The sequence below is a fragment of the Marmota marmota genome, unplaced genomic scaffold (genome assembly GCF_001458135.2).
Source record: "Marmota marmota marmota unplaced genomic scaffold, marMar, whole genome shotgun sequence".
NCBI lineage: Eukaryota > Metazoa > Chordata > Mammalia > Rodentia > Sciuridae > Marmota > Marmota marmota.
Window position 1 is genome coordinate 3,178,725 of NW_026000016.1, and position 18,734 is coordinate 3,197,458.

Sequence of the window (18,734 nt, forward strand, 5' to 3'; positions counted from 1 at the left end):
AGTCCATCCAGTGTCTAAGCTTCACTCAACAGAAATAGCTATGCCTCTTCCAGAACAGGGAAGTAGAGTTCGATATTATTTTGGCAAAAATTAAGCAGTTCAATTCCATGTGCATTTACTGGAATCTTGACCTGTTTCAGAGATGTGGGATAAAAGTTATGAGGGACTTACACAGATACAAGCCACAGAAGAAAGCAAAAGTAGCAGTACAAGAGACAAAACTTGAGCATTACAGGCTGAGAGTAAAACATGGGACAGGCTATGGGTAATGATAGCTTTGTTTCATCTTTAGTAATCCTTTAATTTCTTTTTCAAAATTTTTTGGCCTTATGGGTTGGACCTCCTCTATGATATTGTATGGAAGTGATTATTGTGAGCATCTTTAACTGTTGCCAGTACACAAAAGGAAATCATCTAAATTTCCTCATTATGTTGTTGTATGTTGTCAAAGGCTTTTTTATTTGGGGGACCTGTAACAGGAGCTATGAGTTCTCACCTAGATTCCCATTGATCCAGTGAATGTATCCATTCCTAAACCATTGTGAATTATGGACAGTTAAAGTTTACAACTGTTTCTTCTTACAAAGAATTCCCCTGACCAAACTACAGTCACAGGGGCAACCAGTGGCTAATAACTGATATTCATTACAAAGACTGTTTTTAAACATAGAATTGAAGTGTTGAAGAAAGAAAATGACAACTGGGCCCAGTGGCAAACACCTATAATCAAAGATACTCTATCTGTGAGGCTGAGGCAGGTGGATCACAAGTTCAAGGTCAGCTCAGTAACTTAGTGGGAGGATCCTGTTGCAAAATGAAAAAAAATAAAAGAGCTGGGAGTATAACTCAGTGATACAGAGCCCCTGGTAATCCAGCTGCATGCACATACATGAAGAAAAGAAAATAAGAAAATGCCAGGCTCATATTCTCGTATTTATTAATCAGTAATCTAAAACAGTAGGAGAGTCAAAAATCCTCCTTGGCAGTAGCATTTTTAAATCAATTCTTGAAATGAGAAAAATACATGAATTTAAAAGCCAGACAGAACTTACTTTTGAGAGTAGAAGAATTTCAGAGAAAGCCTAATATCCTTTGGTGGATTAGGGCTTCATTAGTAAGAAGATATGATTGGAGGATGAGATATTTTGATGCAGCTCTTTTCTATGTATGCCTGTCACAGACAACCTGACTATCCTTCTAGTATGGAAGTTGGCTTACCAATAGAGCAGAAGAGCCAGGATATCAATCAGAAACTACAATTCCTTTAAAGACCTACATTTGGAAATTATATACCATGATTTGTATGATATTATATTGATCACACAAGTCAGCCTTTTTCAGTTATAGTCAAGGGCATGACTATGAAGAGGCATGGAACATTTGTTGCTTTCTCATAGGCTGACAACCATAGTTTTCCTCTGACCTCTATCAGTATCTTCTCAATACAAAATATACTTATTCCTTGTCTAAGGTACCCAAAAGTTTCATATTATTAAAGTGTTAGCTTTAATTATACTTTAAAGCAGGTAAAAGTGTGGATGCACTTCTTTAGGTGGGGTTTTTCAAGAAAAAAAAACTAGTTAGCTAGGCAAGGTGGCACAAGCAATGGTAATCCCAGCAACTCTAGAGGCTGAAGCAAGAGTATCACAAATTCAGTTCCAGCCTCAGCAATTTAGTTTCACTAAATTGTCTCAAAATAAAAATAAAAAGGATTGGATTGTAGCTTATTGGTAAATTACCCTTGGGTTCAATCCCCATTACCAAATAAATAAACTGGTTATCTTGTCTGCACACCCATCATAATGGTGGAGCAGGTTGCTTATCAGTTGACCTTAAAGTAAGATTATCTCACAGTAGCTAGATGTGCTCAATGTAATTACAAAAGTTCTTAAAAGTAGAAAAGGAACACTGAAGAAGTCAAAGTAACCTGATGTTAGAAGGCTTCAATTCACTTTCATTGTCTGAGTCAAGCTTATAAACAACAAAAACATCACATTCAGTTTTTATGAGACTGGAAAATCCAAGATTAATGTGCAGGCAGATGTGGTGTCTGATGAGGGCCCCTTTAAGATTCATAAACACCTCCTTCTTCTTGTGCAGTCAGAGTGGAGATGAAGCACTAGCTCTCTGGGGCCTCTTACAAGGGGACTAATCCCAACCATTAGAGCTCCACCTTCATGACCTAATCACCTCCCCAAAGCTCCACTTCTTCATACCATCATTGTGGTAAGACTGACTTTTTGAAGCTGGAAAAGACAAGGAAATGAATCCTTTCTAAAGCCCACAGAAAGGAGCACATCCCTACTGATACCTTGATTTCGATTTGACAAGATCCCTTTCACTCTGACCAACAGAACTCTTAGATAATAAGTTTATGTTGTTTAAGCTACCAATTTTGTGATCCTTTGTTTTAACTGCAATGGAAAACAAACATACTTCCCCTTTATACTCTTTAGACCTACACATTTCCTATGCTTTCTTGATTAATAGGGTAATAGTTTTATGTGGTAGTTTTAGCATCTCTGGCTTCCTTACAGGGTCCGGGTAGCTGTTTCTCAAATCCAGTTTTCATGCAATGATTTCAGTAAATGTTAGGCTTCTGAAGTTAAACTCCAACTTATCAAGTCCTCTTTCCACACATAGAACCAAGTGGACCTACAGCTTTAATTCCCATTTGTGTTCCAGTTGTTTCTAGTTTGTGTTCCAGTTGTTTCTAGTTGACAGAAAGGCTAATTCAACTTGCTCAAGTTGAAAAAGTTAGAAAACTTAGTGTTGTGTCAAATTTTTATATAATGCTTTCTTTAGGTAGAAAATGCCTTTATTTATGAGTATCTTCCATGTGTCAGGAAGTAAGCCAAATATTATGCATGCATTAATTTTTCCATGTATTACTTACAATACACGAAATATATGTTTCCCTGTTTTAGAAAAAAAAAAAGTAGAAGTAGAAATTAGGTAATGCTAGTAAGCGCAGAAGCTAAGGGTCTAGGTCTGTATGAGCCAGAGCCTGGCTTCCTAATAACTATGTACTGCATTCTAAGGTAATATGGCTTCCAAGGAGCTTCTAAATGTCTCTACTTTCCAAAAACAAAAATACAAATTTTAAAAAGTTAAGATTTTGCCCTTCTGTTTAAAATTCAAAGAACAAGGGATGATAAGTTTTCTTCTTAAATGACACAAATAGAAACTTTCCCAGAAGCTAAAAATAACTCTGCTGGTCAATGAACAAAACATGGTCTTCAAATCCAGGTGTTGCCCACACTCCATTTTCAAAAATTAAGGGTGAAGATGCTATTCCACTTACAAACAGACTGCTTGGTTTCCTCCAAATAACTTTATAATTCTGCCCTACACCTGGTAGAGTTTTTTTCTAATGCACCAACATACCATAGCTTTTCAGATATTTCCAGGTAGTAATTGGTTTAGGAACAGATAGGAAAGGCTTTTACTCGTGCGCAGATCTCTCTCTATAGGAAAGGATGTTGCCTCACCGTGAGGTAGGTTTGCCTAACTACTATTACAAATCTTAAGAAATGGGCGAATGTTCTCTACCCTACAGTTCATGCCCCTGACCCGGCAGCTGAGGCCAAAACCGTGCCCAAGTGGTGATGGTGTTCCAAATGGGCAGAGACGCCCACTCCCTCCAGCCCTCTGTGGGAGCGACTTCACAGTACAAAAGCCGCCGCACCACCAAAATGCTCCGGACAGCTTAAAAAGCCGGCGACACGCTCCGTGCCCTTCCGAAACTCTTCCCACCCCACTTCCGCTTCCGGGGAGGTGACTCCCAGGCCCTGGGGCTTGAGGGGCGGAGTTAGGGAGGAGCCGGAAGCAGCTCCACTTCCGGTACGGAAAACTCTCAGCTGCGGCTCTGACCCGGCTTGACAGGCACGGTTCTTGCAAGTAGCGCTGCCGCCTTTCACTTCTCTCCTGTCTAACCTTCAAGCTCGTTCGCGGTCCCGAAGCTCCTTGTCTTCGAAGTCGCCCCTTCCCTATGTTCCGGGGCAGGAGTCCTGTAAGCAAAGATCCGCCCGCCGGTACCCCATCATGTCCGAACTGACTAAAGAGCTGATGGAGCTGGTGTGGGGCACCAAGAGCAGCCCCGGTCTCTCTGATACCATCTTCTGCCGCTGGACGCAAGGTACCCTGACTGGGTTCTCACTTCCAGCCGCCTCTTCCTTTGCCCTGTGAGAGTCTAGCTGTGACACCCTTCTCTCCAGACCCTCGCGAGCCCGCACCCTATCCCACTACCCATGCTCAGCGCTGAAACAGAATTTTCTAAAAACGCCCTCTTGCTTTGTGGGGAAGAGGTTGAGTAGGAGAGAGGTTACAGCTGCCTGCTGGAGCGCCTCTTCCACCCACCGGGATGCCCTTCAGCTGGGGAGAAGGGGCGGGTGGTCCCTTGCTGGGATGCAGTGTGTGACAAGGAAAGTGTGCCCTTTGCCTCTTGTCAGTTTCTCAGTGCTGTGGTCCTCTGGATCTTTACCCTGTAGATGTATTTTATTGGTCTTTGGTCTGTTTTTGCTCCCGAAGGAGGTGTATGTTATCTGTGTTTGGTCTATTTTTGGAGGGCGGGGAGTCCACAGGAAAGTTAAGGCGGCTAAACCAGAAAGCAGTTTTGTTGTTTGTATTTTAGTTACGTGATTAGGCGTGGTACTTCCAATATAAATAAAAGGCTGCTTGCTACAAAGTTTTCTCTTGGCCCAAAGTATTCCCGGGTTTGAGATAATATCTATTAGTATCCGATAGTATCTGTTACACTTGAAAAGGACTGTGGATCACAGCACTTCCTGTGCAGTTCTAATGTTATCCAGACAGGAGTTTTGCTTATGTAAAAATTCTTAATGATACAAAGAGTATTGAAATAAAAATAACCATTTGATTCCTGCACTATTCTGGACTCTGATCTGGGCCCTTTATACTAGTAGTTGTCCCGAATTCTTAAGTCCTGATAGTAAAATAACACCTTATTAAGGGGATGTGAATTATGGTGAGGTGAAGAGTATAGCCTTTGGAGTCACCAGTAATGTATGTACGTATGTAAAACACTATTATTATTTAGAGAACACCTTCTCAAAAGATTTGGGTGAATTTTTGGTACAGTAAATAAAAATCCCTACTTTAAAATGTATGTTTTGTAACAAAAAATCAGAATTGAAGAAGTCATCCCTTCTTTTAGATATGCCTGTTTTAGACCTGGTAAAGTTAAGATGATTTATTACAGTAAATTGGACTAGTTAGCCTACACTTTAGTTTTCCAAATGAGAAAAATGAGTCATGAAGGAATGAATTTCATATCTAATTCCCAACAGTTCTGATTTCATTATTTTGCTTTGAGTTTCTAAACACATGTATTTAGTTTAGCTCTTTTTATACTGTTATGTCAGCTAACCAATATTTTGTAAATTCATGGACACCTGTATTTGCAGATTAATGTTACTTTGTAACAGTCAACATTTATTAAGTATTTTACAATGTAGAAGAAGGTAATTTTCAACCTTGCTTACATTGTGCAAATTCAAAGAAAATTTTAGGGAGGCAATTCTAGTAGTTAAGAGCACAGTCTTTGCATGTGCTTAGGTTCTAGGTTCATGTTATTTAAATTATTTAAGCCTCAGTTGCCTTCTCTGTAAAAATGCAGATAGCAGTGTCAACTTTAAAGGGTTGTTATGAGGATTAAAGGTCATGTAAATATATTTGGCCACTTAGCACAATAGCTAATGTATAGTAAATACTCTGTAAATGATAGTCATTGTTAAATAAAATTAAAAAGCATTTGATTATGAACTAGGCCCAAGATCACACTGACTTTGCCCTGACAATTACAAGAAATTATTTTATGTATAATCGTTATTTTAAATAGGAATTTATAATGGTATATTAGAATGCTCTTCCAGCCAACTTTTAGTTAGGTGGAAGTTGCTTAACAAGATTAAAAATTAGTTCAGTTCAGATTATTTTGAAATCAGGGACTTTTTCCCCCAAAGTGGTTATTTGTATTGTGGATATCTAATTCTTTAAGGTCTTCCATTGGTCAATATTTTAAGGCAACCAAACATATATTTTAAGTCATCATCTCTGAGTCAGGTGCTGTTCTTGGTTTTGTATGTCGACTGTTGTATTAATTCTGTCATTCTTAGAGGTCATTGCTAAGTCTTGCTGTGGAAGTCATTTGGGAATGTGGGAATAGGCACAAGACACTGCTGCATTAGTAATGTGACATCAACCCTGGCTTTATTTTGTAGTAACAGTGTTTTGATTTGACAACTGCAGTCTCAGTCCTTTGGAAGCATGATATAAGGGTAAAATATATAGGATAAATACAAAGTTACATCTGGTTATACCATATGAGATTATATTTATTGGTCGAGTTAAATTATTTTCATATGTCTGCCAAAAATAATATGCTGTGGGAGTGACACATAGTTGTTTTTACATTTTTAGATAACTCTCTACTGCAAATCTCATTTTTATAAAATAGGTAGGGTTTTGTTTTTATTTCAAAGACAAGAAGTCACTTAGAGGCTTGAAGCTGGCTTTAAAAAAAAATATATATACACACACACACACACTTATAAATGTATCCTGTACTCCATTTCATTTCTGCTATAATTGCCTAGAGTACTTTATAAGGAAAAACATTTTTCATTTCTTTAGTTCATTAGCACCATTCATTCTTTTCTTTCTGCAAACTAAACCAGAGTTTCAGGGCCTTGCAGTTGAGACTTAATAGATTATGAGGGAAAATAAACATAAGTTAAGCATATATAGATGGTAAAAAAAAAAAAAAAAATAGAGAATTCGGGGGTGGATTGGCCTGAATGGGCCTAACTTTTAAGATGAGATTCAAACAAACATTTGATGTCAATGATCTAGTAGTCATGCAGACATAGGAAGAAAGTGTTCCAGGCAGAGGAAATGGTTGTTCTAAGAGACTTAATGCATAATAAACCTTGCCTGTTGCTTGAGGACCAGAAAAGAGGTGAGTGTGGCTGGAGAGGGTGAAGGAAGGCAATAAAAGATGAGCAAAGAAATAATAGGGCCCAAGTCATAGCTTTCTAGGGCATTATAAGAACTTTGGCTCTTATTCTGAATGAAATGGAGGTTATAAGATAGTTTAGAGCTACAAAGATTTTAAAGAATTGTTTGTTACTGTACTTGAAGATAGACAGTAGTGGATTAAGTTAGGCAATAAAGTAAGAAAAGGGACAACCGCAGTAATTCAGGGGGAAAGGTGGTTTGGATTAGGAAAATAGTAATGTAGATGGTAGAAAGCGGTCATATTGAAAAATTCCAGCAGAACCAAAACAAACTACATTTAATAACAGCAGAATTAATGTTATAAATAAAAACATCTGACTTGAAATTAATTGTCAAATTTGGCAGACTTTCTATAAAGGGTTAATGGCCTTTTCCTCAATATTTTTGTAGCAAAAGCAGCCATACTGCATTTATAAAGCATATGAAGACTGTAATTTTCCAATTGCCAATCTATATTATAAATGCTCAAACTATTTCTCCCTCCTTCCAAGCTTTTTTGTTTCCTTGTTTCATGTGAAGATTAGCCAGAAAGGGAAAAACAGTTTTGCTATTTATAGCAGTTCCATGTTTGGGGATTTTTTGGAGGGTGAGAGTGCAGGTGTTGGGGAGGTGGGGCTGTGTTTGATTGAAATTAGAGTTCTAGGTTTTTAATATTGGGGACAATATTATATAAAATGAAAAAAAAAGTAACAAAAGTGAGGGGTAAGTTGAAAATGTAAGTATGAAATGTACTAAGAGTTAATTCCTTTGGGTTCAAATTTGATTGGGAATTATTACAAAGGGATTCAATAGTATTCTAAAGTAATAAAATGATATATCAGTATCATTCATTTTTTTCCCCTCAAAGTGAGTATAATGCTATGGATCACATCATTTCAAATATTTTATTGTTGGAAGCCTTTTATTTAAGTATAGTTTTTCCTTTCTCCAGTACACCTAAGTCATAATTTATCTAACAGATTTTTAAAATTAATTTATAAGCACATATGACAAAATTAATTCCTTGATAGTTTTAACACATAATGGTTTTTTTTTTTTGTGGTTGTAGATAGACAGCATGCCTTTATTTGTTTGTTTGTTTTTTTATTTTTTATGTGATGCTAAGGATCCAATCCAGTGCTTCACACATGCTAGGCAAGCGCTCTGCCACTGAGCTACAGCCCCAACCCCTAACGTATTCTTTTTTATTAAAATACTTTGAAGTGTCTCATAGCATCATATTTCTATATTATGCTTTACAGTTTTTGAAAATTTATTTAACCCTTACAACCTTGAAAGATAACAGAAGACAAGTATAGTTGCCCTCATATTTTTTGATAAGAAAAGTAAGGTCCAGTTCAGATATATGACTTAAACAAGATCATCTAAGCTTGTAGTAGTCCAACAAGTCTTTCTATGGTCATGTTTACATAGAATACAAAAATTATAGAGGCCATGCAGTTGTCAACTGTTTTGAGTAATGTATAATGTATAATAAGTCATGAAAATGAGACTGAAAAACTTCAGAGGTTCATGGCTTAGGTTTAAATTATAAAGAACAGACTTTTTTGTGGTTTATAATATTGTGATGTGATATAAAATTGTATATTATAATCAGTGGTTAAATGGGTCATTTCAGATCTCATCAGAAAAAAAAGACAGTTTGTGATATGTTAATTCCTTTTAAAACTAGGATATAATGTCAGTATGAAAACCCTTGACAAAAAAAGTAGCTCAGTGTCCTAGGAAGTTCAAACTCAAAATCTTTTAAAAGCCTACTTGATATAGTCTTGTTGAAGGATAAAATACTTAATTTCTATTTAGCTAACTTCATTTCAATTTAGGCTTTAATAGCATTTGTCATTATCAATTAATACACTCAAATATGCATACTGGAATTAAACAGAATTTATATAAAGCATATCTACCTAGAAATTCTCTCCTTGGTATTTTAATAGCCAAAGTACAAAAGTGATTCATTACTATGTAATTCGAACTATCAATTCCACCCATGGATCCGGAAAATTGCATTATATTATTAAGAATTTTAAGGAAGGTTAGAGTCCATTAGTAATTCACATTTATTACATACACAGAAAGTTGAGCAGAGCCTATTTGTTTTGTCTGCACTTAAGATGTACAACACCAGGGGTCCTTTCCTTATTCTCATTGGGCAAATAACAAAGACCTCTTGATTTCACCTCTTGTTTCTAAGTTGCATCTTGAATTTGATTGTCTTAATGCAGTAACTAGCACCCTTAGTTACACTTGGCCTTGCTAAATTTTCCCATCTCCTTACCAATTTCCTCTTCTGCATTTATCCTCTTATCTAACTCTCAGTCAACTGTGTATTGCTGGAGAAAATTGTCCAGCATTAATACAAATGTAATTAAGTCCAAGTTTAGTCCTTGCTACTTCTTAGTTCTTTATCCTTGTTAGCTTTTTCAGAATTAGCATTTCCCTCAATTCTCTACCCTTCTCATTTCTCTCACTTTTCAATAATTAACATCTATTCACTTCTTTGCCAATGTTTAAATTAGAAGCCTTCTGAAATTCATCTTGTAAGCTAGCAATTTTCAAGTTTTTTGAGCTTACTCAAAAATTATTGAGGGCTTCAATATAAATAATGCAAAATTAATAAGCCCCTGATTATTTTTTGCATTTAAAAAAATCTCTCCAATGTCCAGTTTGCTGGATGACTGCATTCTCATATTTGCTGTCCCAGTTCAGTCTGTTCCAATATATTGTTTTGATTGAAGTTATGCAGAAAACTCAACTTCACACAGATATGTAATTGAACAAGTTATAATTGAATAAGTTATAATAACCATTGATATTATTTGATACCACACCAAAACTGAACAGGCAGTAGTCTTTGAAGTTGGCTGCAATCTGGAATCTGAAACCACAACAATGAACTTTTCCTACTCAGTTAAATTGAAATCCATTGATTGTCTTGTACTTTGACTGGATCTCTTGCCTGTGCACTAATTTGTACCAATGGATTCATTTGGAAATTATTGGCCTATTGCTTATGACAACCTTTTGAATGTATTTACTTCACAATACCACCACTCATCAGAGAATTCTTTAAGCTCTGAGAAACTGTCAGATTCACACTTGTAGATAGTTTCCCAGGTATTGTTTGAAAACTTGAAATTTTATTACAATAATACTGCCAATTATTTTCCTTAATTTGCCATGCTAACTTAATTCATTTATGAGAAAATATCAGAAACCTAAGTCTGAGTAATTGTATTTTATTGCTGGTTCTTCATACTAAAAACACAAAAACAAAACAAACAAACAAACAAACAAAAAACAATAGCAACTGAAACCCTGAAACCAGCACTCATTTAAGAAAGTAGCAAGGTTAGTTTGCAATTCTAAAAATTACACATGTGCTTTTCCTTGAGGTAACTGTAAACCATCAGACTTTGTAGAGAGGAGAATTGCTTTATGGATAGTTTCCATTTTGTCACACATAATACTAAAAAGAGATTGCATTAAAGGCCTGATTTTTAAAAGTTAGCTGTTTTTACTATTTCAGGGCATTCTTAAGTTAGTTTGACTATGTGTATGGTTGTATTTACTACTACAAAATTACTAGTACATTTTGACAGCACTACCTTGATATATGCTAATGAACAAGCAGTTTAACCCACTTCGCTTTTGTACCATTACTGTGAATGTCAACAAAGTTAAAAGGACAAATAATGTCTTAATATTATATTACAGGAACTATTTTAACTTCTAGGGAGCCCCCTGAAAGCATCACTTCCAGAGGATCTGTGAACCATATTTGAGAATCTGTCTTTAGCCCACCACTACCAAATATATTTTTTCAGCTCTCTTTTAAGAATTGGAGTCTTTAAACTTGCTTTTGCCCATATAAATCATACTCGTGCCTCCCTGCCTTTTTTATAACACATACCCTCAGTCAACGTAAATATTAATTCTTTATCCAACCACCCTTCAATGGATCATCCTTTTTATCTTCTGCCATTTTTTTTTCAACAAATAGCTCATTTTCACTATTTTTCCTTCTAATTTGAATCACACTTCAATCCTTTAAAGTTTGGCTATTCTCTCCAGCACTGCAAGTCCCCAACCCCCCAGTGAAAGGTTTAATCCAGTAGGTTGTCTTTATTTGGCAGCATTTATAACAGTTGACTACTCTTTGCTTCTGATTTTTTCCTTCCCAGAACCTGTCATGTTTTTCTCTTACCCTTATTTTTCTAATCTGTCAGTCTACATTGCTGACTCAGCCCCTGATCACTTCTTTAATGTTTCCAACTTCATTACCTTTGTGTGTGTGCTCATTTACATTAACTGACGTGTTTCAAAAGATTGTAATTGCTCTTTCTAATTCTAACTTCTGTCCTGAGCTCCAGACTACTTCTAAATGTTGCTAAAAGGTCTCAATTTTTTTGAAACTGAACGTGGTCTTCATAGAAACAACCCCCACTCCATTATCTTCCTTTTGAAAACTTCAGCAAGCATTAGTTGAATAATGGCAATACACCATACTGTGGAAAAACAGTGTTCAATAAAATGGTCAAAATACCTGTAAGGTAAGGTGGACAATGAATAAATAAACAATATAATTACAGATTACAGTAAATAATCATTGTGCTGGAGGATTATAGGAGAGACTGATTGGATTAGGAAATATTTCTCTGAGGAGTTAACTTAGGTCCTGAAGAATAAGAATGATTTAGAGAAGAGAGTAGGGGAAAGAGCATTTCATGCAGAGAGAACAGCAACCGTAGAAGCCCCTGAAAAACACCTTGGGATGTTCTAAGGATCTAAGGTCACTGCAGTGAATGAAAGAGTGAACTGAGGGCTGGTTGGATTGGTAGATCAGCCTGAGTCTTTAAACTATTAAAAGGAGTTTCCATTTTATTCTAATTGGATTGAGAAGCCATTGAAATGTTTTAAGCAGATTGTGACAAAATCTAATTTTCATTTCTAAAGTATTCTGTCAACTCTGGTGAATAGATGGAATATATGTGATTTAAGGAGATAGGGAGGAAGTGGAAGATCTGTTTGAAAATTTTTAACAGTATTTTAGGTGAGAAATTGTGGCAGTTAAATGTACATGCTCGAGATTATTCTGGATCCTTGAAAGGATGAAGCCTAAAAGAAATCAGAATTTTTTAGAGAAAATGTTAGCAGGTGTTTCAAGCTAAGTAACATCATTTACAGAGGGTGAAAAATGGAATATTTGAAGACCTGAAAGAAGACCAGTGTACCTGGAGTCTAAAGAGGGAGAACTGTCTGGGGTGAAGGAGGAGAGATGGGCAGAAGCCAGTATACACCACCATATTAAGGAATTTAGACTCTGTGTCTGGAGTTCTAAACCAGGCTATGTTTGGGGATTTCCTGGTTACTCGAAGTAAAGAAATGCAGGGAATAGATGAAATGGCCCAGGTAGAATGTATAGGATAAAAAGAGCAGAGATCCTAATGCTTGCACCTGGGGGCCTTCCACAGTTAAAAAGAGCTGATCTGAGAGACTGAGAAGAAATAGAAAAAGGAAAACACAGAGTAAGAGGGACCAAAATTCAAAGAACAATGATACTTCAGAAGTTCTAGTAAGCATTTGAGGTGATTCTCTGGGAGGTTAAGTAAGATTTGGAAAATAGCCTGTATTGGTCACATTGATGAACTTGGGTGAGAATGCCTTTGGTATAGTCATAGGTTAAAAACCAGATTGGTGTGAGTTGAATAATGTGTGAGATAAGACAAGTGAGATACTATATCTAGTTGGGGGCCTTTGAGAGAACAAAAATGAGGAAGTGTTGGCTGGAGTTTTTGGTGGAATCTTAAAGATGTTTGTAAAATGTGAGATACACGTTTAAATGCTGCTTAGAAGAGAGACTGAAGGAAGAGAGAAGGTAGAAAGGAATGAGTATGTCTTGTTTCAATTGTTATCACCATCTTAATCTAGAAACCGCAGAGACAGTTCTAATTTCTTCTATACCAAGGCTTTGCTCCACTTACACATACTAATCAAAACTTAATTTTAATTATCTCACACATCAACCAAATCTTAATTTTGCCCCAAATATTGTCTAAAATAGTTTTTCTTCTCCACATGAATGTTGCTTTTATTAGGTTGGCATCTCTGTAGGGCTCTTGAAACAACCTTATCCCGTTCTGGTTCTTCAGCAAAAATGAAAAACATTGAGTGATCATGTGACTACTAGAAGGTCTTGCCTGGTTGAATGCTGGTTTGGTCCTTTGCAGTTTTAACCTCTTGTTATCTTCAGCTCCTCCCATTTGCCATCTCCTCCAGCCTACCCCATCCTACCCTTTAGCTACATTAAATTTCCCTCTGATTCGTAAAATTTCCCAGCTCTTACAATGCTTTTTCTTTTAATAAATGTTTTTACCTGAGTTTCATTTGCCCATCCTTTTTCCCCCACCAGAGTCTTATTCAAGATCAGTCTCAAAGTTATCTGTTATGACTTGATTCAGTCAGAATATATTGTATCATTCTTTAGCCAAGGCACTTTCTTCATTCTCTTGTTACAACATTAACTTATTCCTTTTAGTAATCTTCTATTTGCATGTCTGTCTTCAACTGGATTGTTGTCTTCTCAAGACTAATGATTGTAACATTTCTGAATATATCCTAGAGGATTGGTATAATATCTGATGTTTGTTAAATATGTGGTGGGTGAATGACTAAGTTGTAATCAGTAATGAACTTTGATAGATTCCTAGCATGTGGAATTTTAAGAATAAAAACAGAGGCCTAGGGAATTGAAATGCTTTCCTTCAGGTTATCTAGAAAATAACTGGATTCTTCAGACTTCTAGCTCAGGGCCCTTTGAAGAACTTCTGTAGTCACTACCAATCAGTGCAGGTAGGATAATGTTTACCTAAAGATAGAGCTAATATAATCACATTTATCGTCTATAGTGCCATTATTAATTTACAGAATGTGACTCAAAGATTGAAATTATAGAAAGATATGTTTGGAAGGAGTCCTAAAAATTCTGTTGGAATTCAGTACATTGTCTAGTCTTCCTTAGAATAAATTAAATAATTTAAAAATCAGGGGCTAAAGGTGTAGGTCACTGGTAGAACATGTGCTTAGGTTTCTTCCCCAACCTCAAAAAAATAAACGAAAAACTAAAGTCAGATTTAGTGACTTTATGACATTTGCCAGTAAATGGGTAGAGCTAGAGACTATCATGCTTAGTGAAAGAAGCCAGTCCCAAAAAGCCAAAGGTCAAATGTTTTCTGATATGTGAAAGCTAACCCACAGTAAGGGGGTAGGGGTGAGGGAAAGAATAGAAGTTCAGTAGATTAGACAATGGGAAATGGCAGGAAAGGAGTGGAGATAGGAAAAGGAAAGACAGTGGAATGAATCAGATATAATTTTCCAATTTACATATATGAAAACATCACAGTGAATCCCACCATCATGACCATCCACAATAACTGAATCCTAACTAGAATAAGATATATTCGATACTTGTAGGATTATATCACAATGGATTCTACTGTCATGTATAACTAAAAAGAAGAAATAAATAAATTTTTAAAACTTTATTTAGTGTCCTTTTACTCAGTTGCACACTTCATCTTCCTAGAGTGGTCCCTAGGTGCAAAATTATGTGTGTGCACGCATGTGTATAAATTCACTTGTGTGTACTTGGGAGGGCTAACATTGATTACATAGCTTTTTTCAAAGGGCTTTTTGATGCTCCCAAAAGTGAAGAACTAATGTACCTGATGACATGTAGGTATTTGCTGTTCTTATAAGTGAATGTTCTTGAAACAAAGTACATGAAAAATTCGTTTAGCTGCTTTTTGAATTACATTTTTAATCTTTGCTGCTTGCTTTCATTTTTAGGGTTTGTGTTTAGTGAATCAGAGGGATCTGCATTAGAACAGTTTGAAGGTGGCCCCTGTGCTGTTATTGCACCCGTTCAGGTAACATAGACTACTTTACCAACTCCTTAGAGGGACATATTCAAACGTTTCATATTTGGCATTTTGTTTTCTAATGTCTGTACTCTATATAATTACGAGACATGGTCAGTTAATTATTTTGCTCATATAGATTTCTATAAATATCCAAAATAAAAATGAATTCAGGACATGGGTGAGCATGGTGTACAGCAGTAGCTTCTTCTCTGTTTTCAAAGAAAAATAATAGGACTTCCCCAACTTTCAAAAACATAGGAATCATTGATCATGACACTTTTATGATATAAAGAACCTATTGAATAATAAAATTTTATGCCTTACATAGGAACAATCAGTAATTATACTGTTTTCATTTGTTCTTTGTATAAAAATTATTTTCTGAAAAAGTTGAAGATATGTTAATATTTTCATAGCCTAAAACTTAAAGTATTCATGTGTTGGCATTACATACTACTTAGGCTATAGCTTTGGCCTTTCTAAATAATCATAGCATCTGATTTCAAACAGTTTCAGAAATTGTCTTTGCACCAAAGCTAGGGCTTATATGAATGTCATTGATTTTAAATATGAATGTTTTTGAATTTGAAAGACTGATTTGTTATAAATTCTAACATTGTTAAAGAATTTTCAGTTTACTGGTAATGCTTACAATATCTGAAAAGTACTGCAACTTTAGAATTGTTAAAAAGAAGCTCTAATTTATTGCTTACATTTTTAATCATGCTTTTAAAATATATATTTAATGTGATATATTTACTACTCACTGGGTATAAAGAATATATTCCTGTCAGCTGCAAAGTAAGTTTTTATCTCAAACATTATATTTCATATAATTTTACATTATTAAATTTAAAATGTATTTCTCAAAAGGAAAAAATTCCCTCATGATGGATTCCAAAATGTGTCCTTATAGCTCATTATTTCTTTGAAGAGTGAAGTTGACTGTAGAGTTGCATTAGTAAAGTTATAAATTAAGAAAGATGTGATGTCTGACTCTTACCTCAGAATTAACTGAATATTTAAAAAGGAATTCAACCATAAATTAGTGATTATAGCTGTTGTATTGAGTGAGTGAAGCATATTTTGGTCACTAGTAAGAATCTTACCTGACCTGAATTTGGAGATGCTTTTATAGTCTATATATAAATTAGATTTTATGAACATAGCCCCACTTGATCAGTAATACTACCCTTAAATTTTTAGCAAAAGTTTATGAATGTGGAGAAATGCACAGGAGTTTAAAATTCAGTATATATCCAGAAGGTAGTTAATTTTATAAGTGGGGTGATTTTATGTAACAAGGATAAATGTAATGTTAAAAATTCTGATGTACTACCACAAGAATGGGAAGTTGTTACTCCATGTATGTGTAATATGTCAAAATACACTCTACTTTTGAGGTAATGATTTAGTTTAAGAGGCACACAAATCTTTTCAATCAATAATATAACTTTTTTTTTATTAGTGTTTCAATGTAAACACCAAAACTAAATCATTAAGAATAGAAATGACAAATGGGGTTGCGATTGTGGCTTGGTGGTAGAGCATTTGCCTAGCATGTGTGAGGCACTGGTTTTGATTCTAAGCACCACATACAAATAAATTAAATAAAGGTCCATTGACAACTAAATATTAAAAAAAGAGTGTGACAGAAATGATTAAGTCTAGATATTAAGTTAGACTATAAAATTTAGAATATGATGATACTAGTTTTTCTAGCACCATAATAATAGCATGATAACAGCACCAAATCTACAACTTCATCGTAAATCTTACCTCATTTAGCAGTTTATTGAGTTTATTACATACGATGATTTTTAAAAAAGAACTAAACATCAATGGTGAAATAAAATGAAATTTCATATAAATGCCATCGATATGATTTGTTAGCAGTTTGAGGGGGAAAATTAGTTTAGATCTGATACTATATACCAAATATACTTTGAACTGTTTAATCATAGGAAGACCAAAAAATAATATATTGTCAGTGCTTTAACAGAAGGATTACTTTAAGCTCAGTTATATTTGCAGTGACCATTAGCAATAAGGGGGTATTGTCTTTCTAATGGAAAGAACCTGTAAAAATTGGTTAGAAAAACATAGAAGACCTCAGTGCTGAAATGGACATAAATATGTAGTTGTAGCAGGTAGGATGATACTGGACTAAAATAAATAAATAAATAAATAAATAAAACCCCACAAAAAACAAAACAACAAAAAACCCTGCTGAGAATCCAAGAGAATGAAAATTAAATTGTAACTAGAGCCTATTACCTACTTTTAAAAATTATATGAAATTATAATTGCCAGTGCATATGCAGGTAGGATGATGCTAGCATACTCATGCACTGCCAGCTAATACAAATTTAACACAAATTTGAACTTTGATTTTGGGAAAGAATTTTACACTGTAATTGGAATCATAATCAGATTTTTTTCAGTAGTTGTACCTTCTGTGAATCTTTGTTAAAGTAATAATCATGGAAAAATCTGAATTCAAGAATAAGATCATATTTATAGTATCAAAAAATTGCAACAACCTAATGTAAAATGATTTAAAGTAAATTTTGGCAGCTTGATAGACTTAAGTACTACTTAGATTATATTTATGAATTTCTATGGAAAAATAGAAAGCAATGTGCCCATTATGATTCTCACTTGTAAAAACAAGTGTGGGAAAAAGACCATAATAGAAATACTGTGCATCACAGTGGCAACAATGGTTGTATTAGTGGTGAAATAATCTTCACCTCACTTCCAAAATTTTGTAATGTAGTTATGTTAATCCATTTTATGGTGGTTGTCATTTTGGGAAAATTCAGAAAAACTTGATTGTAGTATCTGTAGGTTTTATTGCTATGTGAATGTTATTGAATATTAGTTTTATTGTTAATTGTCTTTCAATCAACAGCTTATTAGGTGCCAGGTACTGTGCTGAGAGTATTACATAAATTTTCTCCTAGAATCCTCACTGCAACCTTCTAAAGATTGTACAACCGTTATTTTTAGTAAAGTAATAGAACCAGGATTCAAATCTAGGTTTGTCTAACTAAAAGCAGTCTTTAGTCTGTTTTTCTAATGCTTTCAAACACATGTGAGTGAGAATCGTCATAGTAACTTATTTTTCTTGGATCTGCCCTTTAGAGATTCAGGTTCAATAGATGCATTTTAACCAAGTCAGGTGAACTATGAGAGGGAAAATCTTTACTGCAAGCAGATGCTTTCTGTTAACTAACCAATTCAGTTGACTTATTGAAGGGAAAGATCAGAAACCAGTTTGTTTTTGCTTTCAAATCTTATAGCTTTTTGAGTTAAACCAGAAAGTTAGGAGAGCTCCTTATGATTAATTGATAACTCTAATAACAGTATTTCTTTTATCACACATTAGAGATAACAGGACCACTTTTGTGTTTACATTTCTTTTACCCCAACAAATCTAAGGGAAATGTAGACTTGTTCCTGTTTTGTAGGGGCCTCACTTAGTAAATGGAACAGAAAGTTTTGTAATTTCCAATTATGTGTCTATTATTTGAGTCTATTCTACATAGGAGAAAATATGTATTGGAGAGGAATGTATATCTAGAATCAAATTCATAGTAGTATATTCCTAGTAAATAACCATGCACTTACTGTTGAATGTGAAGGGGAATCACTTGAAATTTTTATAGAACTATTCAAAAGATCAGAAGGAAGGGCAAATTAATTTTTCCCATTTTAAAAATAAATTGATAAGAGGTATGTTTATAATGCATTCTAATTCATGCTTTAATT

At 34.9% G+C, this 18,734-nt stretch overlaps 1 protein-coding gene across 5 annotated transcripts in view; it reads left to right on the forward strand.

The window, feature by feature from the left end:
- Positions 1-3,805: 3,805 nt before the first annotated feature.
- Positions 3,806-18,734, forward strand: part of Mindy3 (MINDY lysine 48 deubiquitinase 3) — a 78,364-nt gene continuing 63,435 nt past the window's right edge. For 2 of the 5 annotated variants that reach the window (XR_001503268.2, XM_048809058.1), the window contains exons 1-2: positions 3,806-4,138; positions 14,887-14,966. Coding sequence is in view for 3 of the 5 variants with exons in the window: in XM_048809058.1 (XP_048665015.1) it covers positions 4,045-4,138; positions 14,887-14,966 (174 nt within the window). In the remaining 2 variants the exon portion in view is untranslated. The remainder of the gene's footprint in view (positions 4,139-14,886; positions 14,967-18,734) is intronic. The other 3 variants (XM_015483414.2, XM_048809059.1, XM_048809062.1) reach the window with 2 other exon arrangements.